Below are 24089 nucleotides of genomic sequence, written 5' to 3'. Positions count from 1 at the left end.
TTTTAGTTTTTTACTGACTATCTATGTAGAATATTCAATAGAAACCTTTCGGTATGATTGATTGTTAGTATAGTTCAATTTTCATGGTAAATTACGAAAAATCTTATGAACTTAGACTAAATTACGAAAAATTGCCCCAACCTATTCGTAGTCATCAAAACTTTCCTGACATTTGTTTCCACCTTACACCGACTCCCTTATAGAGTGATTTTTCGCAAAATCTTCTTGATTTTATGGAATATTTCACGAAAAATACCTATTCTATCCCTACACACTTGTATGCTACTTTCTTAAAGCAAAAGTTACCATTAAGGGGGGTCTTTGTACGAAATCTTTATTCTAATTAAATAACATTTTCACAACTTTTACCGTTACCCACCGTGAAAGTAATTTTTTTCTTTATAAAGTAGGATACAAAAATTTCACGTTTGCAGGGGTATAATTGGCATTTTCAGGAAAAAATACGTAGAAACAAAAAGATTCCGTGAAAAATAACACCGTGAGGAAGTAGTCTGTGTAAGACGGAAACAAACACGAGCAGAATTTCGGTAATTACGGATAGCTGGAGGCGTTTCTCGTAATTTAGCCTAAGTTCAGGGAGATTTTCGTAATTTACCCTTTTTTTTTATACCAAACATTTTTCATAAATGAAGTTCGTTAAATAGAAAAAAGACAATCTTAGATAAATAGAGAAAGATGAAATAAAAACAAAGGTTATTGTGCAATTATTATTGCAACAGAAAGGAAATGCAAGAAAAGAAAAGATCCGAGTGTTCTTTACAAATTTTTCACCATTACCAAAATATTACTTCTTCTGAGATTTGAGCTCGATCACTCTTTCTTCTGTCTTTTTCAATGCTTTCCCATATATTTCTATCAGCTGAAATATCAAACACACACACACACAAAAAAAAAAAAAGAAGAAAAAAAATCAGTCCTCCATCACATAATCATGCAAATAACAGCATTTGTTTTAAGTCAATAAACATATTCGTATTCAATAAAGATATGCTATTTGGAAAACGAAAGGTTTTGTTTCGAGCTCATCAAAACAAGCCTAACGGTTTTTTCACAAAACTTGAATAAAGAAAAAAGAAAAAAAAACATTTGCCTGTATATTATCTATTACCTCATCAACTTCTTCAAGAGTCATTATAAACGGAGGTGACATCATTATGTTGTCACCGGCAACACGTACTAACATCCCAAGCTTTTCGCACTGTGCTCCAAAATAAGCAGCCACTCCTGAAAAAAAAAATCGATAAATAGCATACAAGATTATTTTTGTAAAATTACAAAAAGTAAATTGGTTTATTAAAAATTTGATCGAAAAAAATGAGAGGCAAATAAATACCCCATTCAGGAGGAAAAGGATCATTTGGCGACTTGTTATCTACAAATTCTGTACCCAGAATCAAACCGGTTCCTCGTATCTACAAGATAAAGCAGTGTGCTTTGAGTTAAATTAACAATAAAAAAAAAAAAAAAGAGACAATTAAAATAAATTATTTATTTAGTAAACGGATAGAACGTTTAATCCTACCTCCCCAATGATGGGGCTTTTGGAGAATGCTTTCACACCTTCCTGAAATCTTGGAGCTATTTTATTTACTTGATCAAGAATATTTCTTTCCCTGCAGACGAGCAAGCATTTTAAAATTTGTTCCGATATAAATAAGCATTTACGAATTGTCCAACAGAACTACTGGATATTCAGTTTACATTTTTATTTTACTTCGATTTAGAGAGAGGTTCAAGAGAATCGAGCATCATATATCAAGATGGACAATGAATTCAATATCCAAGATTAGTATTAAAAAACCAAAAAAGCTGAATTCACAGGAAAAGATTCATAAAAACATACTTGTAAATCTTGAGTGTTTCGAGTGCAACAGCGCAGGATACAGGATGTCCGGAATAAGTGAATCCATGGGAGAAAGAACCTTCAACGGCCAAAAAGAAAAATTAATAATAATAGTGACCGTAAAAAAAAACCCATCATTATTAAATCAATTTATATTAAAGAATTTATCAGAGTCCGACAAAAAATGTTGGTACCAACCAAGCTTGTTGCTCTGAGAATATATAACGTCGTTGACTTTGGGGCTGATAAGAACAGCTCCAATTGGCATATATGCCGAAGAAAGAGCCTGTGTTTATCGATACAACAGAAACATTAAGCAATATGTGGAAAAGACAAATGGTTTTATTACATTTTTCGCTGACATTTGTTTTTTGTTTACCTTTGCTAAAGAGACGAGATCGGGTTTGATTCCATATTTATCACAGCCAAACATTGTTCCGAGCCTTCCAAAGGCACATATAACCTCATCAGCAATTAAAAGGATATCGTATTTTTTTATGACGGCTTGAATCTGCAAATATGTGTAAGAGTAATTGCATGATGATTGGAACACAAATTTATGTAGGAAATTGTAATTTTCTAAATGTGCATATTTTGGAGAGAAAACGATAGTTTAAAGTTTAAGCAAACTAAAGAATACAATATCACACGATCCTCCCCATGCAGAAGCTGTATTATTCCTTATGTAAATACAGGGTAATTACACAAGAAACTCACCTTCTCAAAGTAAGTTGCTGGTGGAGGTATCACACCACCTGCACCCATAACAGGTTCGGCTATAAAAGCAGCAATCTGAAATACACTACATTGTTAATTAGGAGAGAGAGAGAGAGAGAGAGAGAGAGAGAGAGAGAGAGAGAGAGAGAGAGAGAGAGAGAGAGAGAGAGAGAGAGAGAGAGAGAGAGAGAGAGAGAGAGAGAGAGAGAGAGAGAGAGAGAGAGAGAGAGAGAGAGAGAGAGAGAGAGAGAGAGAGAGAGAGAGAGAGAGAGAGAGAGAGAGAGAGAGAGAGAGAGAGAGAGAGAGAGAGAGAGAGAGAGAGAGAGAGAGAGAGAGAGAGAGAGAGAGAGAGAGAGAGAGAGAGACACACACAAATAGAGAGACACACACACACAAACAGAAAGAGAAAGAGAGATCCTTGTGTGTGTGTGTGTGTGAGAGAGAGAGATCACGAATATCAGTTACCGTCTCAGGTCCTTCTTTGAGGATAAGATTTTCTAAGTTATTGGCCAATCTGGTAGAGAACTCTTCTTCCGTTTCACCTGGACAAAAAAATAATTATTTCAAAAAGTTGATATGACCAAAGAAGAAATCGTGATATTTTACTTAAAAGGATATAAGGAAAACCTGGCAAATGATAGCGCCAATAATGAGGGCAGTCAGTATGTAATATGAATGGAGCCGGCAGATCAAAATTCTGGTGTAGTGCAGGCAAGCTGTTAAAAAACCGAATTATCATTTAATTACTAACTAATTTTCATTGCGTAAAAATTAACAGTTATGATTGTGAAGTTTTGAAGGCTGATAAAAATACCCTGAAAGACTGGCTGCTATAAGAGTTGAGCCGTGGTATCTGCAACAGCAAAAGGAAATTGAAAATGAGAAAAGAGGGTTTACTCAAAAACTAAACCAAAAAAAGAGTAATACAAAAAATATACATACGATTTTGCACGAGCAATGAACTTTTTCTTGTTTGGCCGTCCAAGAGCGTTATTGTAATACCAAACCAGCTTCACCTGCAATAAAAAGTTAAAAAAAAAAGAAAGAAAAAACTAATAGTTTATGCACAGTAGAATCTAGTTTTGAAGAATCAAGTATCTATCATAACACGTGCAATTCAGTGTATATTAAAGACGATCAAATAACCTGTGAATCATTGGCTTCTGATCCACTATTTGTGAAGAAGACCTTAGCCATTTTAGTTGCAGTAAACATCTCCAAAAGTTCCTTAGCAAGATCCTGAATATTCATACAGAAGTATTGATGATGAAATCCAAATTTCGGGATTCGCATCTTCAAATAATAATAAAAAAAACAAGTTGCTTTACCAAAGAGGGTTTTGTGGTTCGATTCCAAAAGGAGTGGTAAAATGGCAGCGTGTTTAGTTGTTTTATTGCAGCATCAACAAGACGAGGTTCACTCCCACCTGAAAATAACACAAGAATACATAAGCATAAGCAAAATAAGTAAACGATTGAGCGATCACTATTCTGATACATGTAAAAATGGATGATAGTTATTCTTTTACGTATATGCAAAAAGAACAACTTTAATGCTTATGATATTTTCTTTCGATAATTCCTCAAAGTGAAAAGGTATCACTTGGAGAAGATAACCAAGAAACAAAATTTCAATACATTCAGAGTAGTTATGTCCGTAGTTTCAAAAACTAATTTAGGATGCGTTTACTCGTTTCTTAAATCAATTTGTTAAATGCCGTATTTGATCATACTACATTAATAAGACATCTTTGCATAATATAGTTATACAGACCTATCATTTTCCATTAATACATAAACACTGTTAACAGCAAGAAAATATTTGGAAATATCGAGGATTGATATTGTGTATACCGAGAGCCGTGCACCATAAACCAGCAAGAGAATCAAGATACTTCTTCCCATTGGTATCGTAAACATATGATCCCTATAAAAAAAAAAAGGGGGGAATGTAACACTTCCAGTTTAGGAGGTGGAAATCTTTGTAAGAAACTTGAAATGTAAGAACCGACTACAGTACCTCTGACTTCTCGATTACTAGAGGATGCAAATCTGTAGTTTGCCATCCAGCTGTAAAAGGCGCCAGCATATCATGCCCCTTGAAGCTAAGTACGACAAAAGGAAATGGTGATAATCAGTACTTTGTGTTTATTGAATAATTTATAAAATCAATAGAAATAGAAACATTCTAACTGGAATCAAGATTCAAGAGCTGTATGCTGTTGTTATGGGGGGCAAAAAAAAAAAGACGTGCATACCCTTTATCATCTGTTGTTGGAGGATCCTTCTGCAAATATGCCTCTGTACTGTATGATTTTGCAAGTAGAGGAGGTTGAATTACATTTATCGGCAAATTTTTACCGGCTGAAATTTCCTTCACGCAGTAACCAGCCTGTAAAATTGCAGTGTCGAATGTGAGAAAACTAAGTTTAAAAGCCAGAAAAAAGCAGCACAAGAATGTATTCAGGATGTTAATGCACATGGTTAAAAATTCAGAAACTATAATATGAAATTAATGGAAAAACTGTCATAAAAAAAGGGTAAATTACAACCACCCCTGAGGTGTGGTCAAATTACGAAAACCCCCATCATGTTTGGGTAATTACAACCACCCCTCAACTATAAATCTTCTTACACGTCCACCATTGCAGTTTCAAATTTAGTGGAATCTTCGAGATTATATGGAATATTATCACTTTTGTACCCGTTTTATCTCATTCGAACTCCACATTTTGAAGCAAGATGATCATAATATGTGTTTTTTGGCTTGTATATATCAGATTGTGGTGCATCAGAAACTGTATTTTTACACAAAACAAGTACAAAGTAGAGCACATTGCACAAATTCATGATGATTATGTTAAATTTGACACCATAAGGGTGGAGGTGTAAGAAAAAATCATAGTTGAGGGGTAGATGTAATTATCCAAATAAGAGAGGTTTTTTCGTAAATTGACCCCAAAAAAAGGTTTAAATTGGGGAGAAAAATGGTGGCTGCAGCGTTAAGGTACTATCAAATAACCTAGCATACACAATTAATTCATATGCGTAAAAAGCCCAAATAAATTAATTTCATGGTGAAATCCATCGATACACTTCACTTATAATTGTACATTTTAGAAAGCAAAGAAAACCGAGTTCATATGCGTGTAAACATCGATCAACAATCAGCAACAAAATCTCTATAGCAGAAAAACAAACTACGAAAAAATGCAGGAAAAAAATTTAATTCATATTACACAGACAGATAGTAGAGAGATAGATAGATACACCTCTACTAGATACAATACGACGGCGTATCCACACACAGAAACATGAATATATATGTTGGGAAAATTAAGAGAGAGAGAGAGAGAGAAGTAGCGTTTGGAAACCTGGCTGGCGTTCCTGAGAGTCAATCGAAGAAGACGATGCATCGTCACTTTTTCCAATTGAAGATCTTCTGATGAACAATAATTGTACGATCGTGTCAATTACTGTGCGCGTTCAGTGTGTGTGAGAGAGTAGAGAGAGAGAGTAGAGAGAGATGATTGCAAGCACGACTCACACTCTCAGCAAAACGACGATTTTAAATAATGCAAATGGGGGTCTTAAATATGGACAAAGAAACGTTCGTGATTGACATATTCAGTCAAAACAGCCGTGACGTAATCTTCTTTGTGAAATGACGAAAAAGCCCCCACACAACAACTTCAAACTTAAATAACTCCTTATTTTTTGCAGAAAAATATTCGTTTACTTCATTTAAATATATTTTCCTTGATTTGATTGCTCATATATATTTCATATTTTTTTACTAAAATCCTAATTGCAGCAAAACTTCTATTTGTTGCCGACATGATTTTATTCATTATTTCACTATACTTTTAACAAATCGAACTGAAATTTTGAGACTGTGAAACTCGTATTGCAAATATTTTCGACGAAGAGCAACAACAATTGTAATGGCTGATTTGGATTACGATTACGAGGTCAAAATAAGTTGTTCGATGTTTTTTGTACAAAAACCTTCTTCAGAAGCTTCGTGTTCTACAACACGGAATTCTTCAAAAAAAAAATATATGCGGTAACAAAGTCCCTTTGCAAATAGCAACCTCCTTATCTGTCAATGGAAAATAGATGCGGTAACAAACATCAATGCCATGAAAATTAGAGAGGGGATTTTTTTTCCGAAGTCCCAAATTATAAATTGTATGGATCGCGTTACACTCTCGTTCGAGAGGTTAATCGTTCAGTGAGTACTTTTCAAAAATTAAAACCAATTCACAACAAAAATTAGAGATATAAATTGAAGCGATCCCAAAACGAAATAGCGATAGCCTCCAAAAATGCTTTCAACATAGCCAAAAAATTTACACCACAACCAAAAATATGTAAGAATAAGTGTTTTAAGTCATATATATGTATATATATATAAAAGAGAATCTTATTATAAATATAATGACAAAATTGTTTAAAAAAAAGAGAATAAATCAAGAAAATCCGGTTTAGTTAGAGGGTTTAGCAGCAGAAGATGGCTTCTTAGGATCTTGTTTCTTATCAGAATCTGCTGTCTTTCGTCTATCTTTTCTCTCCCTCTTCTTCAATGCAGTCATTCGGGTTTTCAGAATAGTTGCATAACTCGACTGAAATCGAGAATGATCTTTCTGACCAACCTGTCGTTCAGACAAAACCCACATGTTTTTTATCTACGAATATAAATGATATCAATTTTTAATTAATATTAAATAACAAAAAATCAAGCAAACTGTACAGCATTCCACGAAGAAAATTTTGTTGCGGGTTGCACTTAAATCAGAATAAAAACAAGAAACTGGTTTCTAAATCATATTACAAACAAAAAGAACTAGATGAACTCCTCGATTGATTGTGTAATGATAAACACCAGATAAACTTAAACTAACAAATTATTTATACTGAAACGAAAAAGAATTAAATGTTCAAGAACCGGAGAGATTGAGTAGTTAAAAACTATTTTTTGTAGGAAAACAGAGGCAACTGAATAAGTCACTGAATAATAGGGCAAATTACGGCCACCCCCCTAAGTTATGGTCAAATTACGAAAACCACCCTCATGTTTGGGTAATTACAGCCACCCCCTCAACTAGGGAAATACCCCTCCAGAGGTAAATTTAGGGATGTTTAATCGGTAAAACCGAACCGAACCGAAATTTCGGTTCGCCAACATTTCATACTACCGAACTGAATATACGATTTGGTCCGGTAAATAACCGAATTACATGAATTTAATGTGAAAATATTTAAAAGAGGGGGTGGCTGTAATTACCCAAACAAGAGGGGGGTTTTCGTAATTTGGCCATACCTCAGGGGGTGGCCGTAATTTGCCCTTGAATAATACGACAGGGAGTCGGGGATAAATCACACTCCCATGTAAATGGGTATTAAAATATAAAAAAACGTAAAAAGGGAGTGGTTATAGAATTTATACCATTGTCGAAATGGTCTTCTTGCCGTCAGTAGCTCGTACGAGGCACTTGTACTCGATCTTTTCTCCAGCTGTCTTCATCTTATTTATTTTAACCTTAGACTTGTCTGAAGCTGGAGAGCAAGCAAAGAAACAATCTAAGGTTGTCGATTTCAAACAGCACATTCTATTACAAGATTATTATCTGACAGAGAGGTGTATAAAAAAATGCAAGACGTTTATAACTTCCATCGCTTTAGCAGCCTTATACACTTATAAGCCTCGTTTGGGAATTAGGATAGGACTTGAAAAACGAGGGAGGATATTAATCAACTATGTTAAGGATGTTTAGTCCAATCTAAACTCAACCCGATTATCACACAATTCTATGAAGGACATTATTACGCGAGACAAGGATTATATTATCACAAATTTCAAATAAAGGATAATCTAACCAATTCAATCGATTTAATTAATATTATTCTGCATTTACAAACAAGGCCATAGGGAATGAAAACTCACAGTGCTTCAGAGTAACCCAAACAGAGCCTTTTTCAGTAGTTCGCTCAAACATGTTCGTAAGTTCATTGAGGAAGGGATCGGGCTGTAAACGTACCTACACAACAACATGAAAAATTAACAAAATTAGTATCTTATTCCACCGCGCACTTTTCGTCGCATATATTAGATTATAGTACACGAGCCCTAGTAAACATGCTGCAATAATTAATTAAGATTTTTTTTTTCTAAAAGAAAATTAATTAAGATTTTTTTTTTCTCTTTATGAAATTTCAGATATGAATATTCCTTGTTTCCGCCAAACCCTCACCCGCATGCATTGGCAATCGGCAAGGTTCGGATAATCGAAATAATACAAAATAATCGAAATAATTGAAACTTGTCATCTTAATATATATATATATATTGACAAATAAAATGTACTGTTCTAAAAGCCCTAAAACGAAGAAACCACATACAAAATTCACCGTAGAATTGAAGCATAGATCAATGCATAAAATCCGAAACTCGCACTTAATTCTCAACAACCCTAATTGATAATTCACACTCTCACAAACAAAAATCGGTAATCAAAGTTGCCAAATAAGTAATAAATTAGATAAATCATGGAGAATTGCAATAAAAAATGCATCATAACCCCCCAAATAATTCAAACCCAATTAAAAATAATTTTTTATTTTTTTTTTAAATATAGTTTTTGCGCAGAGAAGACAGATCAACACCAAAAACACGCACAAAAAACTGCCAATTAATTACAAAAAAAATACAGGGATTAATATATATAAAGATCATAGGGAGAAAATTACCATTTCAGTATATTGGGTGTGGGAGTTGAGGAGAGCTGATTGTTTGTGGAAGAAGAGTGCGGAATTTCCAAACCCCTCCTTTAATTTTATTTTCATTGAAATTTTTATTTGGAAAATTAATTTATATGTTATGCAATACTCTAAATCTAAAACTTTAATGGGCCTGTTTTCTTTCATTAAGGCCCAAAACATATGTTTCATCATAGGTCTTAAATTACTGGCTAAATTACAACTACCTCCCTGAGATAAAGTGTAATTACAAAAAACCCCTTTGTTTTTTTGGAAATTATATTCAAACTTCCGTAGTTTGAAAATTTCTTACATTCATCCTCCTATAAAATGTTGTTAATGTAAGAAATATACAAACTGCAGGGGTGGATCGTGGATGTAATAATGGAAAATGAGGTTTTTTTATTCATAAATAGACCTTACCTCAAGGGGTTGGTTGTAATTTACCGTAAATTACTTGTGCACCGGTTAACTAGGAGGAAGTACAGAAAGACCTTGTACACGCGTGCAATTGGACGATATTTGCCATTAGAAGCAAAAGTGAAAGATCGAGCGAATTTCAAATTTTCAAAAAATATTCTAATGTTCGAAAATAATTTAAATTTAAATATTTAAAATTTCAAAAGTCAAAATTCAGAAATGGAGCGTTAGAACTTATTCAACAATCAAATCGACAGAAAAAAAAAATCAATAAAAATCCATATACTATACAATATATATTCATATGTTTGTAATTTTCAAAAAAACAAAAATTAACATCGTAATACTTGAAATTCAGAATGAAAATATTATTTCAAACATTAAAAAAATTGGATCGAAATATGCTAAATCGAATATTATGTTCCAAATACACCTAAAATACATGGATAAATATGAACTTGATAAATAAGTGTGACTATTAGAAGTTGCATAAAATTTCATTTAAACCATTTTTCTGTAAATTTTCAGTGAGATTATTTTGTAGAATTTCACACCATTAACTATCAAGAACACGAGTCTATCAAATTTACGTCTATTGGAGACCTCGCGTCTTGTGGATTTCCAAATTAAACAAAATCCTCATTTTACTCTCATAATTATTACATTAAACAAAATCCCAATACTTTGATTATTTGTGATTTATATGTCATATTAAAATATATATCATATTAAAGGATATATCAAGTTACCAAAAAAAAAAGAAAAAAGAAAAAAGAAAAATAATAATAATAATAATAATAATAATAATAATAATAATAATAATAATTTCATATTCATTTATTTTTATCATTGAGGTTTGGCAGTGTTTAGTTCAAAATCTTTCTAGTATTTTAACTAGAATAATTATAATTTAATATTGTAATTATTTGAATGTTATAGTGAGACGAATTTTGTTTTTGAAAATTAAAATAAGACATTTGATAAATAAGGGGCTAAAATGTGAGAGAATTTTAAAATGTGGGGCTATTAATGAAATTTGGACTCATTACAAAATAAACGAAAAATGGGTGTGTGGAGCGAGGCAGTAGAAAAGCGAGTCACGCGCTAGAGAGAGGAAAAACTGGAAAAAGAGATTGCAGCGAGTGAGAGAGAGTGTTGAAGGAGAGCGAGTGGAGATCAATTCTCGGGAACCCTAATCTCCCAATTTGGGGGAAAAATTCGTCGACTCGCCCAAACCATCGCGTGGATTTGCAGCTCTGAAGATCCCAACTACAACAACAACACTATAAAAACTACTACAGGTAAAAACCCCTTCGTCTCCATTAACCCCCTTCCATCTTCTTCCTCCTCTTTCCTGCGTCAATTCAGTTTTCAGTACTTGTCTTTTTGTTAATTGATCGAGGAATAATTCAATTACTCCCTCCTGCAATTGAATCCTTCCTGCAATTGAATCACGCAGCTTTTCTGGATTTTTTTTTTGTTTCTCTCTCTTTAACCCTATGTGCATTGGGTCTGCCTGATCGTGGGGTTTTGAAGATTGTCTTTTTCTTAAGAACTTCTTCTCTTGCTGTAGCGGAAACTAAATTCATATTTTCTTATTTGTTTTACAGTAACATTTCTCCAATTTGTTTGTGTGGACTTTTGGTGAAAGGGTTTCTTGATTCTTTTGTTATTTGTTGCAGAAAGTTGTTTCCTGAATATATTTACGTTTGAATGCTCTTACCTTAGTTTGGAAATTTTGATTTTGAACATATTCCTACCTGTATAATAAATGTGCTACCATTAGGGCTTGGTTTTCCCCTACTCTAGAAAGAGGCGGTGGGGTGGGGTGGGGGGGGGGGGGGGGGGGGCAGAATTGAATGTATATACGGAGAAGCCGACTCCAACTAATTGTGGTTCATTATCTTTTGCGAACTTGGACACTTAATGAATTTAGTTGGTGTGTTCAGTGAGTTGTAGTTATATACGCAATTCATAACTTCAGATTCTTGGTGTCAAGTTGTTTGTTGCTGTTTGTCCTTTTGTAGTTATAATTCTTAAATGTCTTCATTTGTCCCCTTTTTGTCAATTCCTCGAGGAAATGAGAGAATCTGGACTTGTTTTGATATGGAGAGTTAGATGACTGGCATCCAAAACTTTGACTTTCGCGTTTACCCCTCTGCATGTATGTTTCGGTTTTGAAGTGTAACATGTAATTTTTGTATGGGTTATTTACATCGATTTACCCGTGATGCTTAGCTAAGCTTTTCAAATGAAAAGGATGGTTATACCCTCTTCTCCAATGTGCTTAACAAGAACCTTAAACAATTCAATGGCTGAAAGCAGAAAACTGCCACCACGGTCGTTTGAGCCACCACTTACATCACCATCTTTTGCCTTTCATTTCTTTTTCTCCCATCCCCATTTTTCTTGTAGTCTGATGTCTTCTTTCTTCCTTCTTGCTTTCTCCGTATATCATCACCACCAAAAGGAAAAGCAGTATGTAGATTATAAACAGGAAGACACTTATGACATCCCAAATACTCCTTCAATGGGCTAACTTACATATTTATGTACATTTGAATCAATTATATATCGTATTTAGATTTGGAAAGGGGAGACGAATACGAGGAGTGAGAAGAATGTGTGGATAAAGCTTCTTATATTAAAATTTGAAACGGTTTATATTTGGATTACCAATCCCCCTTCCTTGTTCTTTTAGAATCGGAACGTCCGTTTCAGGTTTGAATTTGTTCATTTGTAAACTTGGTCATCGGGCTTCATTTTTACATATGCTAATGATGGAGTGGTTAATGGTGGTCGTTAATTACTAATGTTGGTGAAATTTCGTGACACGTGAGGGTGAGAAGGAAAAAAAATGAGATAACTGAGAAGAAAGAGGGAAAATAAAAACAATGCGAAAAATGAAAGTGAAAAGATAACTGAAAAAAGGACAGAAAAGAAAATAAGAATACGATTTTAACTGAAATAAATAATTGTCCGAATAAATTCATAGTAATAATATAAGATGTGACTTCATATGGTTTTAGAATTAGTGCTAATTATTTATTATTTAATAACAACTAAATCTAAGGATCATGCAATAATTGGTAATTTCTTGTAATAGTCCAACTTTATATGTTATTACAACGCAGCCCTCTAAGCTTGTCATACTGAAAAGTATATATTGATCCATAAAAGATGAGCTTTTGGGCTGAGGCAATTTTTTTCTTTTAGAAGTTAGAATGACACTGAGAAAGGCTTGTACTGTAGGAATGTCTTTTAGTGTACTCCATATGTAGAATCATGAATGCTTCTTATGTATATTTTCGACATAGAAAGCATGTAATATAATGATTTGAAAAAGTTGGCCTTATCTGGATAGGAAAAAAGAGTTGCGGCTTTAGTTTTCCAAAATATCTTGTTTACGTGATATAAATAGATGTGGTTGTGAAGTTGCATATTTTGAGTGTATGATATATGATTGTTCCAACATTTTTGCAGTTGCGTGAAAAAATAACATGAAATATCTTTTTTTTAATGCTGTATAGGAGCTCAAACGGATGTTTGCTTTTCAGATAGCCTCACAACAGACTTAACTGTAAGAAAACAGGCTGCACTGTCATGGATATAGATCTTAGATTGCATTCTGGAGAACAAGATAAGGAAGTAGAAGAAACTAACGGGATTGTTGTCATGCTAGACGGGGAAGAAAAACCCCTCAATATAGAGGGAAGTGTGGAAGATATTGAGGAGAAGTTGCACATTGAAGACGAAGAGGAAGTTGGCTCTCCCCTAAATGACATAGATTTTAAAGACGTGACAATTCTTGAGCCACTTCCAGGTATGGAATTTGGATCGCACGGCGATGCATATGCTTTCTATCAGGAATATGCTCGATCTGTCGGATTTAGTACTGCAATCCAAAACAGCCGCAGATCGAAAACATCGAGAGAATTCATTGATGCGAAATTTGCATGCTCTAGATATGGCACAAAGCGTGAGTACGAGAAATCTTTAAACCGTCCACGTAGTAGGCAAGGAGCCAATCAGGATGCGGAGAATGCTACGGGGCGAAGAGCATGTGCCAAGACAGATTGCAAAGCAAGCATGCATGTTAAGAGAAGATCCGATGGGAAATGGATAATACATAGATTTGAGAAAGAGCATAACCATGAGTTATTACCTGCCCAAGCTGTAAGCGAACAGACAAGAAGGATGTACGCTGCAATGGCGAGACAGTTTGCTGAATATAAAAGTGCGGTTGGTCTTAAACACGACCCAAGAAGTCAATTTGAGAAGGCCAGGAATACGGCATTGGATGCTGGAGATGTGAATATTTTGCTCGAGTTTTTCGTCCAGATGCAGAGGCTGAACTCTAACTTCTTTTATGCAGTAGATGCCGGTGAAGACCAACGCCTGAAGAATTTTTTGTGGGTAGATGCTAAAAGCAGGCATGATTACGCCAGTTTTAGCGATGTTGTGTCTTTCGATACGAGCTATGTAAGAAACAAGTACAAAATGCCGTTAGCTCTCTTTGTTGGGGTCAATCAGCACTATCAGTTCATGTTGCTTGGATGTGCGTTGATATGTGACGAAAATGCAGGCACATATTCGTGGGTGATGCAGACATGGTTGAAAGCAATGGGCGGTCAAGCTCCGAAAATTATCATCACTGACCAAGACGAGGCTATGAAGTCTGTAATATCCGATGTTTTTCCGTCGGCTCTTCATTTTTTCTGTTTGTGGAACATCACGGGGAAAGTTTCAGAAACATTGAGCCATGTAATAAAGCAGAATGAGAAATTCATGTTGAAATTTGAAAAATGTGTTTACAGATCGTGGACCGATGATGAGTTTGAAAAGAGGTGGCATAAACTGGTGGAAAGATTTGAGCTACAAGAAAATGAGTTGATCCAGTCATTGTACGAAGATCGTGAAAAGTGGGTGCCTAACTTTATGAAAGATGGGTTCTTAGCTGGGATGTCTACAGGTGTACGATCGGAGAGTGTGAACTCTTTCTTCGACAAGTATGTACATAAAAAGACCACCGTGCAAGAGTTTTTAAAACAATACGAAACAATTTTGCAAGATAGGTATGAAGAGGAAGCGAAAGCATCTTCCGATACATGGAATAAACCACCCGTTTTGAAGTCTCCTTCGCCATTTGAGAAGCATGTGGCTGGGCTTTATACACATGCCGTTTTTCGGAAATTTCAAGTCGAGGTTTTGGGGGCGGTGGCTTGTATTCCTAAACGAGAGGAACAAGTTGATGCCACCGTTACTTTTAAAGTTCAAGATTTTGAGACGAGTCGAGAATTTGTTGTCACGTTGAACGAAATGAAATCTGAAATTTCCTGCATTTGCCGATTATTTGAGTTCAAAGGTTTTTTATGTAGGCATGCAATGATTGTTCTTCAAATCTGCGGTATTTCGACGATTCCTATGCAGTATATTTTGAAAAGATGGACCAAAGATGCTAAGAGTAGATACTCTATGGGAGAAGGGTCTGAAATGGCGCAGACGAGGCTGCAACGGTACAATGATCTTTGTCAAAAGGCGATAAAATTGGGTGAAGAAGGATCGTTATCGCAGGAGAGTTATAATATGACACTTCGCGCACTTGAGGATGCTTTTGAGAATTGTTTGAATGCTAACAACTGCAATAGGAATCTTCTAGAAGCTGGACCTTCAGCCTCGCCGGGTATTCTGTGTATCGAAGAAGATATTCAGAGTGGAAGTTTGAGCAAGACAAATAAGAAGAAGAATAATACTACGACTAAGAAAAGAAAGGTTTGTCTCGGCTCGAAGTGGCATATTCTGTTTTTTATGCTCTCCTTTCTTATAACTGATATGTTATCGGATCTTGCAGGTAAATATGGAGCAAGATGTTATAACAGTTGGTGCAACAGAAAGCATGCAACAAATGGTTTGTCCCTTCATCATCTCAGATGTATATATTTTATGTTTCAACCTAAAGGAGTATTAGCTGATATTAATCTGCTTTTTCAGAAAAAAAAAATGTTGGAGATATAAATATCAAATTATTCATCTCACTTGCAGCTTAAACTTTTGGTTGAGGTGGTCATTAACAAAAATACGTTAGTAGCAAATATTGTCTACATAAATAAGACTCCGTGTACTTGACCTGAAATTAGAAAACGCAGCATTTTGTCAGCTCATAGTATCTGCAAGATAGAAACAGTGTTTGTTTTTGCTAAATCAAATGATGTTTTGTAGGAGAAACTGAGCTCTTCTCGACCAGTCAATCTTGATGGATTTTTTGGTCCTCAACAAAGTGTCCAAGGAATGGTAAGAAATCTAGCCAAAGTCATGTACGATGATCGAGCTTTGAACTCCTCTCTATTCACAAATTGCGGTCTTGTGTTTTTTCTAAGGTACAACTTAACTTAATGGGTCCTGCACGCGATAATTACTATGGGAACCAGCAGACCATTCAGGGACTGGTATGTCATCTAATCATGACTATCAGTACAATTAATTACCGAGGCCTTGTTTGCGAATATTGATAGGATTGATTGCATTGAATGTGATTACATTGTCCATGGTAATGTGATACGCGATTATCTCATGTTTGTGATTTATGATATACAATCCTCGTATTGGGTAATAATAAGGGCGGATGTTGGACTAAATATCATTCATATGCATGATTTAATCTGGGCCCGTATTTAGTCATGGGCTGCAAACCTAAACCTCAACCATTTCACACACCTTGATTATATTGTCGACCAAGTTCTATCCTTATTCCGACAGAGGCCTAACTGTACTATAAGTACTTGTGTGATAATTTAATTCTCATGTTATATGATCTTCTGTAGGGCCAGTTGAACTCTATTGCACCCACCCACGACGGTTATTACGGCACTCAACCAGCCATACATGGACTGGTATTTGGTTTTTCGTTATCCTTTTGTTTGTTTTTCTATTTTTTTTCTTGACTATTCAATATAATTTTAATTTGTTAGCAAAAATGTCCACCGTTTTCATTCTTTAAGGGGCAAATGGATTTTTTCCGCACTCCAAGTTTCGGATACGGTATTCGGGTTAGTTTCCCATACGACAGAAGTTGATAATAATGTATTTTATTTCTTTTGCTAATTTGCAGCTTATTTATTTATTATTATTATTGCTCCGTTGGCAGGAGGATCCAAACGTGAGACCTGCACAGTTGCACGATGACGCAACAAGACATGCTTGAGAACTATCTTCCTCGACTATTAAGGTTTGACTCTATCTTGTTATGGTCCGAATGTTTTTGTTCAATTGTTGTCTATATATATATATATATATATATATATATATATATATATATATATAAAAACTGACATATTATTTACTTTGTTCTGCAGAAGAGTTGTGGAATAGAGTTATCGGTGACTTAATGTTAATACAAGATTAGTATATCCTGAGTGAAAAGAATTGCCAGAGAAGATTATTTATCTCTTCGTTCCGTTTGGTGGTAGTGAATGAATCATGTGTTATTGTGATTTAATGTTGTAGTTGATTTTAGCTGTGTATTACTAGTTAATTCATCATGGTAATTAGGAACCCGAAAATGAGAGAAAATTGTTTTGAAGTATAATTAAGAATGTGGTTGTTTGTTGTGAAAACTAGAAAGGTATATGCAAGAAATAGAAATAGAATGCTTTGTCCAAGTTCAGTGTTTTTGCTGTCTCATATTATTAGTCCCTACTTCATCATTTTAGGTAATTATTAATTACTAATTGTTCATTAATTTAATTGATTATAATTAGCGAAACAAAGAGGAATGGTATTACATCAATTATATTATACTTAATAATCATAAGTAATCAATATATTAAGTAGTATTTATTATATGAAAAATTACAAATACTAATCTGATGAAAAATTAATGACTGTCTGAGGGCCTTTTCCTTAGTTGGCACCATAACCCATTCTTGGTGTGAATGGTTGCTCCTGTAACCAGTTCCACAGAATCTGGAGATCCTCTTAGGTTTACATCAAATTTCTGTAATAACATTGCCAGCGCTACAGTCGATTCCATGAGGGCAAACTGGTCACCGACACATTTTCTCGGCCCTCCACCGAAAGGCAAGAAGGCAAAATCCGATATAACCTATAAATTACATCAACATAAGATGTCCAAAAACAAATTTCAATAGAGTTTTACTTAAGGGAGTTCAAACTTATCTCTTACATGCACAATACTTCAGCATTCTTATGTGGTTAGTGCGTGTACTAAACTTGGATCACAAAATCTTTTTATCTACTAAAAGTAAATTCATTAAAATTCAAGTAGTATAGTAATTACCTCGTTTGGGTACAATGCTCCTGGGCTGCGAGATGGATCGAAACCAGCCCAACCTTCAACCTCGCTCGATTTTTGCACTTGGAATCTCTCAGGCTCAAAGTCGTTGGGGTTGTCCCAAAAATACGGAGATCTATGGAGATTGTATACCTGATGCAATGAATTTAAGAATACTCGTTTTAATAGGTGTTTATATTTATTAAAAAATTGTAAGCATTTTAATGATGGCAGCACTCAACAAATATTTCACTGTAGCTTTATTGATGTTATAAGCACTTATTCACCAACTTGTATTTTATGCTTTTTTTTTTTTTGCCCTATATACGTATTGATGTATCTATATAATAGTTTTCAAAAGAAAGAAATGCATACAGAAATAAATATATCACTCCCAGCTGGGATCGAATATCCATCTTTGTCGCCATTGTAACCACCTGCAGTATGAGCAAAAATTAAAACTAATGCCAATCTAGAAATTCCGTTGACCAAATAAAATCGGATGGTAGTTACTTATCTTGATTTTTGTAGTAACAGATATAAGTACCTGGTAGTTTATCTGGTTTGAGAGATCGTCTAATGAGCAATGGAGGTTGTGGGAACAGACGGAGAGATTCCACAACAATAAGTCTCAAGTACCTGAAAACGGTCAACAAATTATGAATAACTCGTAATTATATTTCAACTACTTTTAATAATTAAATAATCTTTAATAAGTAGAAGAGAAAGCTCGTCTGTTGGAATGTTGGAATTTTATCAAGAGCTTTGTAATTTACTCTAGTTTCTTTATTGATTCAAATGTTGTTCTCCCCTGTCCGAGCACCGAATCAATCTCTGCCTGTGCTTTCTTCATCTTTGCCGGATTCTGCATTACATAAATTAATTTTGCTATATATATTACAACTCAGAATAATAATTGAAAGCAGGAACCTCGATTAATCCCTGTTTTCCAAGAACTAAATAAATCAGTATTTAGTAAAAATGAATTCTGGATGAAAAAATACCATACTTGTGCAAGAAGGAAAACAGCCCAGGTAAGAACAGCCGCTGTTGTTTCATGTCCGGCAATAAGCATCGTCATTAGGTCATCTCTTAGCTAAAAAAGACAGCATCTCACTATTAATAACCACAAACAACCTTGTCAAATATATTCTATACAATCTCAAATGGTAATATCTAAAAAATACATGGGCATGATCTCAAAATACGAAACGAAAACCTCCTTTTTTTCATAGAATTACATAGATGGATGGATATTGGATTCTTTACCTGACGATCATCAGCATCTACTCCTCTCATATCAACTAAAAAGCGCAAGAGACTTGCATCCTGCAAACTTTTCAGTTACACTGCCAAAACTCACTTCACTTGTCTTAAAAGAAAGTAAAAAAAGCAAAATTTATATTCTACTCTTTTGAATTGAAAAATAGTCGAAACTCTGTTGTCTTTGTAAGGCGCTAGATGTAGCATACCTTGATATTTAAGTAGTCCCTTTGTTGCAATTTCTCAACATCGGCTTCCTGCAAAAAAAAATTGTAAATAAAATAAGCACAAAAACTATGCACAAGCAGAAATATATTTAGCTTGTGATTCTATTATTTGCCATTTTAGCTGTATATTGTCTCACCTCTCTGGTCTCTTTTGCATTTTGTATCAGACCATCAAGACAATCATTGATGACTTTAAGGTCATTCTGGAACTTTCGCTGTCGAGGAACAAGCCAATTTGCTAAAGGGATTTTCCAGTAAGGAATATAGAATGTCGAACGATGCTCAGCTTCAAAAAGAGTACCATATACAGCCTGCATGTAAAATATAAAGCATCCAACAATCTAGTTAATAGTGCTCAAATTAACCAATAAAACTGAGATTCGTAAAAAGTTCATACTATAGAGTTCCGTATATAGTTAATGGTTCGTGTATCACAATACGACTGCCAACTTTAACGATTATAATTTGAAAGGGAACTGTCTAAGCGTACCTTAATAACTGGGGATTCTTTGGAGACAGAACCAAAGTCATAATTAAAGACGCCAAGTCCAATAATATCAAGAGCCAAACTAGAAAATTCGGCTTCTAGATCTAACTCTATTTTATTCTCTCCTTTTGAAGCCATTTCATCTAAAATGTTATCAAACTTCTTTGTCATTCTCACAGAGCAGTCAGTGAACACTTTAGCCATAGCTTCCAAGTAAAGCGAGTGGAATCCAGGAGCAATGACTGCAATTCGAATATGGTGAGATAAAATAAACGAATTAAAAGGGATTTACACATAAAAGTAAATGAATTGTTCAAGCAATAATAAAGTAGCTTGCCTCTTCTCCTCTGTTTCCAAGTGTCGAGGTCGGCAGGTATGAGTCCTTTTCCCATTATTGGTTCCAATATATCAGCAAGAACACCCTAAGATAATGTTTGTTGGGACTGCGGTCAGAATATACTTTCATGAAAAACAGATAACAGAAGTTATAATCTCGATCAAAAAAATCATTATCGTTAGTGAAATAAGCTTCTTGAAAAATGTTTTAGCGGGCATGTTTTCTTTGCTTCGGAATTTTTTGTGCTGTTACAGGCATGATAACCATATTCCAACATGCAGCCAATTCAAAGCAGTCAAGATTATATATTTGAATTCTCCATTTTTTTTTTCTGGAGTGTCAGTGTGACAACATTGACTAGGAATTCCAAATATGCGTTTTCTTTGTCACCCCTAAAAGACGGGATTACAAATTTACAATTGTAATCTTAAATTCATAAACTACAATCCAGAACAAAGTTGATTAGGGGTTATCGAAAACTCACATTCATTCCCTAAAATCTTTTCATCTTCTGCAAATGGTGAATATATTTTGCTTCTTCAGATATTGATATTCACTACTCTAATATAGAACAATTCCCTAGAAAGAGATTAACAGGATTTCAGACACAAACATACCTTGTCATAGGAAAATGCATTTTCACGAAGAATGTATCTTGCAACAATGGGATCTGAAACAACAATAAATGCTTTCGGTCCAAAAGCAAGTTTATATACTGACCCATGCTGCAAAGTCCAACCAAAATTAATTAACAGTGAATGACAAACAAAAGATACTAACAATGAAGCATAAATTGATCTGCGAGACTACAGAGTAATGAAAGCAAAATTAGGAGCTGCAGATATGGAAAATTAATCTTTCGTTTTAAGAGGCTAAATTTCGAAAATAGTCATTCAGTCAAATGATTGACCTTTGTTTTGCATTTGAACAGACAAAGAAATAAGTTAAGACATCTCCTAACATTGTATACCAAATTTTTATAACCAGCATAGCGAATAAAAAAAACACGAAATAGCGCATAAAGATGTACCTCTATAAACCAATCGTAAAGTGAGAAGAAAAGTGGCTTGCCGAAAAGATCCGAAACTGCACCTTCAGCAATTGGCATAGGTCCTATATTTCCTCCACTCAAGAAATTGGTAAGGAAATTGCTTGCATTGTCTAGTAAGGTCATTTTTTTAGCTGCTTTGGTTTCATCGGTACTCGTAGATGACTGGCACCTGCATTCAGTAAAAAAAATATCACTGCTAGACGAAAATCTCCAACGAGACCTTATCAAATTCTATCAAATTAATTATTAAATATTATCACTACATTCATTGCGCTTCTACCTCCAAATGCGCGTTCTTCGTTTACTATATATAAGTCGATTTTTCGCTATTTTTTTCCAGTGACGACTAAAAATTTTCGTCAATTTGTTTAAGTATTTGAACAGTATTCAACAACCAATAGGATCTGAAAGTCTTATGACATCGAAATTGTAAAATAATGAATATAAGAAACTCGTAAATCGACTATTCATTGTCAACTTCATAGAACAAGCTATACACAACAAGAAAAGGACAATTTAAACGGAGAGTACTACAAGTCTACAATGCTTTCTGATACAGCAAAGCCTCTAGCAAGAGAATCAAAGGTTTCAAACAACAATATAATTAGCCAAGACAATAGGATCCGCTCATTCGCCAAATAAACAAAAATCAATGCCGAACGAATGAACTCGGGAACAAAACGACTTAGGGATGAAAATGGAATCAGCATATCATAGTAATTAATATCTTCATCCGCAGAATTTAACAATTGGAATCAAAATTAGAATCAGAATCACTTCCAATTAAACTCAAAATAGCCGATTCACAAATGTAATTCTCTATTCCACCATCACCGTTTGAGAGGAGGGCAAAATACAAAATTATTCCCATTTTCGACACGAATCATCGCACCAAATTCAAATTTACCCAGAGAAAAATTAAAACATGAAAAAAAAAATTACCTGATTGAAGAAACTCTAGGGTTACAGCGCGCGGAAAATGGAGAAGCAGAAGGAGGAAGACGTGAGGAGGAAAAATCATTGGAAAATTTAACCGTAAGGCATGGATAACTACTAGAGCAGATATTCACAGCAGACGCCATAGCTCAACCAGCTTAGCTTCTTCTTCAAAACAATTAACGCAAAAAAAAAAAAAAAAAAAAAAAAATTGTTGTTCGTTGGGAATTGGTGAATGAAGAAGAAGAAATCCCACTCAGAAAAATAAATAAATAAATAAATAGAGATTGAATTTTTAATAAGGAGTGTTCATAAATTACGGAGTTTGCCACTCAGAGATGTCTGCTATCCATATAGAGTCAGATAATACTATAAACCATACTGTAACCGCTCACACTTTCGTCATGTCTCTTTATTTTTATATTATATAATATTGACTATTTGGTCCTCAATGAAAATTAAAATTACAAATTGAGGTCGGTAATTTTTAATAATTTTATTTTTTTGAATTTTTTTTTTTTAACTTTTTTTGGTTTTCCGCAAATGTTATTAAAATTAAACTTAAAACAGTTAATTTGTAAGATGATGTGTTTGCAAAACAACTTTAATTTTCAGTTTGTTCCGGTAAAAAGGCATCGAAATTTTGGGATAAATTACTAATTAATCGCCAATTTACTCAGTTATTAATTTGGTCACGAATCTACGTTCATAACATATTTGGGCTTCGTGAATGGATTATCTTTTAAATAAGTAATAAATTTTTATTTTATAGATTATTTAATTGGGCACAAATCTAGCCTAATAAATCAAATAGTGGGTATCCAAATCCACCGGCCCATGCAAATTTAGACTCACACAGACATATGTCGAGCTCTTAAGCTTAAGTCTCGAGTTTCCACCGCATATTAATAATATATATTAAAATTCAAGGTGTTTGTGACAGGAAATTATTCATTCAATTCAAGAACGAACTTTTAAGCTCTTGAATCGATTTACGAAGAATCAAAGATAAAACAGAGATTGTAATCCGTTTTCCTTTTAATTAATAAATTTTATTTGTTCCCATTTTTTTTTTTTTTGTCTCGTTTAATTTATTTTTACAGGCATTCAAAAAAATTACATACCCTTTCACATTTATTATGTGTAACAACATATATCTATTTATAGAGATACAAAAGTAACACACATTATAATGTGATGATGTACATCCACGTTTCAAGAGGGAAGTAGATAGCCATCCTTGATGTATATATCTACTAAAATAAATTTATTTAAATAATTATTTCAATTTTTATAAATAATGGCCAATGTTAAGTGGACTCAATTGAATGAAGAGCTAAGTGGACTCAATCAAACTTAACAAGTTAATATGTGCTCGTTCGGTTATCACTATTAAGTTCTATTACATAAGATATCAGACTAATAATTTTTAACACGACATTATTTTACGAATCAAATATTTTACAGAGTAATTAATTAATTAATTAGTTAGTATAAAATTAATTCAATAATCTAATATGATGATGTAAATAATCGAATGAGCCAAGAACTAAAGTTCCACTACAAGTCAAACTGAAATACTAAAACAATGACCACTAATTTTATCCTATAATATAATATTATGATCTTATATGTCATCCATTGATGGACTAAATTTGGAAAATAGGAAATGATATGGGCTCAATTGCACTAAAGCTCAATTCTTTTTAACATGAAGCCCAATAAGGTAATTCGGGCTC

At 34.1% G+C, this 24089-nt stretch overlaps 4 protein-coding genes across 11 annotated transcripts; 1 reads left to right on the top strand and 3 right to left on the bottom strand.

The window, feature by feature from the left end:
• Window positions 1-581: 581 nt before the first annotated feature.
• POP2 (Pyridoxal phosphate (PLP)-dependent transferases superfamily protein) lies at window positions 582-6182 on the bottom strand. Its single transcript, XM_012975443.2, has 18 exons — window positions 5955-6182; window positions 4839-4972; window positions 4601-4685; window positions 4435-4507; window positions 3910-4007; window positions 3728-3820; window positions 3524-3597; window positions 3396-3434; window positions 3209-3297; window positions 3047-3123; window positions 2582-2656; window positions 2244-2375; window positions 2063-2150; window positions 1865-1943; window positions 1544-1634; window positions 1355-1433; window positions 1130-1245; window positions 582-880 (listed from the first exon to the last, which is right to left on the bottom strand). The coding sequence occupies exons 1-18, from the start codon at window positions 5994-5996 to the stop codon at window positions 806-808; spliced, it is 1539 nt and encodes a 512-aa protein (XP_012830897.1). The 5' UTR covers window positions 5997-6182; the 3' UTR covers window positions 582-805.
• A 686-nt stretch (window positions 6183-6868) lies between these two features.
• Window positions 6869-9463, bottom strand: LOC105951862 (signal recognition particle 14 kDa protein). Its single transcript, XM_012975320.2, has 4 exons — window positions 9331-9463; window positions 8528-8621; window positions 8030-8139; window positions 6869-7235 (listed from the first exon to the last, which is right to left on the bottom strand). Exons 1-4 carry the CDS (start codon window positions 9424-9426, stop codon window positions 7068-7070), a joined length of 468 nt encoding a protein of 155 aa, XP_012830774.2. The 5' UTR covers window positions 9427-9463; the 3' UTR covers window positions 6869-7067.
• Window positions 9464-10803: 1340 nt separating this feature from the next.
• Window positions 10804-17417, top strand: FHY3 (far-red elongated hypocotyls 3). Of its 8 annotated transcripts, none has more exons than XM_012975440.2 (9): window positions 10804-11060; window positions 13290-15531; window positions 15611-15667; window positions 15979-16050; window positions 16137-16205; window positions 16581-16649; window positions 16758-16805; window positions 16904-16984; window positions 17112-17417. In XM_012975440.2, the coding sequence occupies exons 2-8, from the start codon at window positions 13363-13365 to the stop codon at window positions 16958-16960; spliced, it is 2541 nt and encodes an 846-aa protein (XP_012830894.1). In that variant the 5' UTR covers window positions 10804-11060; window positions 13290-13362; the 3' UTR covers window positions 16961-16984; window positions 17112-17417. The 8 variants fall into 8 exon arrangements, with proteins under 8 accessions (XP_012830894.1, XP_012830893.1, XP_088667756.1 ...); XM_012975439.2 differs by having other exon boundaries at window positions 16728-16805; XM_088811630.1 differs by having other exon boundaries at window positions 10882-11060; window positions 13317-15531.
• A 114-nt stretch (window positions 17418-17531) lies between these two features.
• On the bottom strand, window positions 17532-22747 carry CYP97B3 (cytochrome P450, family 97, subfamily B, polypeptide 3). Its single transcript, XM_088811631.1, has 14 exons — window positions 22357-22747; window positions 21394-21583; window positions 20981-21088; window positions 20364-20448; window positions 20030-20268; window positions 19677-19850; window positions 19522-19569; window positions 19319-19378; window positions 19059-19145; window positions 18826-18914; window positions 18597-18688; window positions 18425-18486; window positions 18056-18202; window positions 17532-17860 (listed from the first exon to the last, which is right to left on the bottom strand). Exons 1-14 carry the CDS (start codon window positions 22494-22496, stop codon window positions 17633-17635), a joined length of 1749 nt encoding a protein of 582 aa, XP_088667757.1. The 5' UTR covers window positions 22497-22747; the 3' UTR covers window positions 17532-17632.
• Between the last annotated feature and the right edge of the window lie 1342 nt (window positions 22748-24089).

Source organism: Erythranthe guttata, chromosome 13, assembly GCF_056151865.1.
Source record: "Erythranthe guttata isolate IM_541 chromosome 13, IM_541, whole genome shotgun sequence".
Classification (NCBI taxonomy): Eukaryota; Viridiplantae; Streptophyta; class Magnoliopsida; order Lamiales; family Phrymaceae; genus Erythranthe; species Erythranthe guttata.
The sequence above is the reverse complement of the archived record's forward strand: the minus strand, read 5'-3'. Positions and strand labels throughout refer to the sequence as shown.

Coding starts and splice junctions, on each gene's coding strand:
- FHY3 (XM_012975439.2), top strand. CDS start 13,363: ATGGATATAGATCTTAGATTGCATTCTGGAGAACAAGATAAGGAAGTA. Junction 16,650..16,727: donor AACCAGCCATACATGGACTG/GTATTTGGTTTT, acceptor TTAATTTGTTAG/CAAAAATGTCCACCGTTTTC. Junction 16,806..16,903: donor GTTTCGGATACGGTATTCGG/GTTAGTTTCCCA, acceptor CTCCGTTGGCAG/GAGGATCCAAACGTGAGACC.
- CYP97B3 (XM_088811631.1), bottom strand. CDS start 22,496: ATGGCGTCTGCTGTGAATATCTGCTCTAGTAGTTATCCATGCCTTACG. Junction 20,449..20,980: donor ATGCATTTTCCTATGACAAG/GTATGTTTGTGT, acceptor ACATTATCTTAG/GGTGTTCTTGCTGATATATT. Junction 19,851..20,029: donor AAGAATCCCCAGTTATTAAG/GTACGCTTAGAC, acceptor TTTTACATGCAG/GCTGTATATGGTACTCTTTT.
- LOC105951862 (XM_012975320.2), bottom strand. CDS start 9,426: ATGAAAATAAAATTAAAGGAGGGGTTTGGAAATTCCGCACTCTTCTTC. Junction 8,140..8,527: donor TTGGGTTACTCTGAAGCACT/GTGAGTTTTCAT, acceptor CTTGCTCTCCAG/CTTCAGACAAGTCTAAGGTT. Junction 7,236..8,029: donor AGAAGACCATTTCGACAATG/GTATAAATTCTA, acceptor TCTGAACGACAG/GTTGGTCAGAAAGATCATTC.
- POP2 (XM_012975443.2), bottom strand. CDS start 5,996: ATGCATCGTCTTCTTCGATTGACTCTCAGGAACGCCAGCCAG. Junction 2,657..3,046: donor TCAAAGAAGGACCTGAGACG/GTAACTGATATT, acceptor AGTGTATTTCAG/ATTGCTGCTTTTATAGCCGA. Junction 2,376..2,581: donor CAGCAACTTACTTTGAGAAG/GTGAGTTTCTTG, acceptor ACATATTTGCAG/ATTCAAGCCGTCATAAAAAA.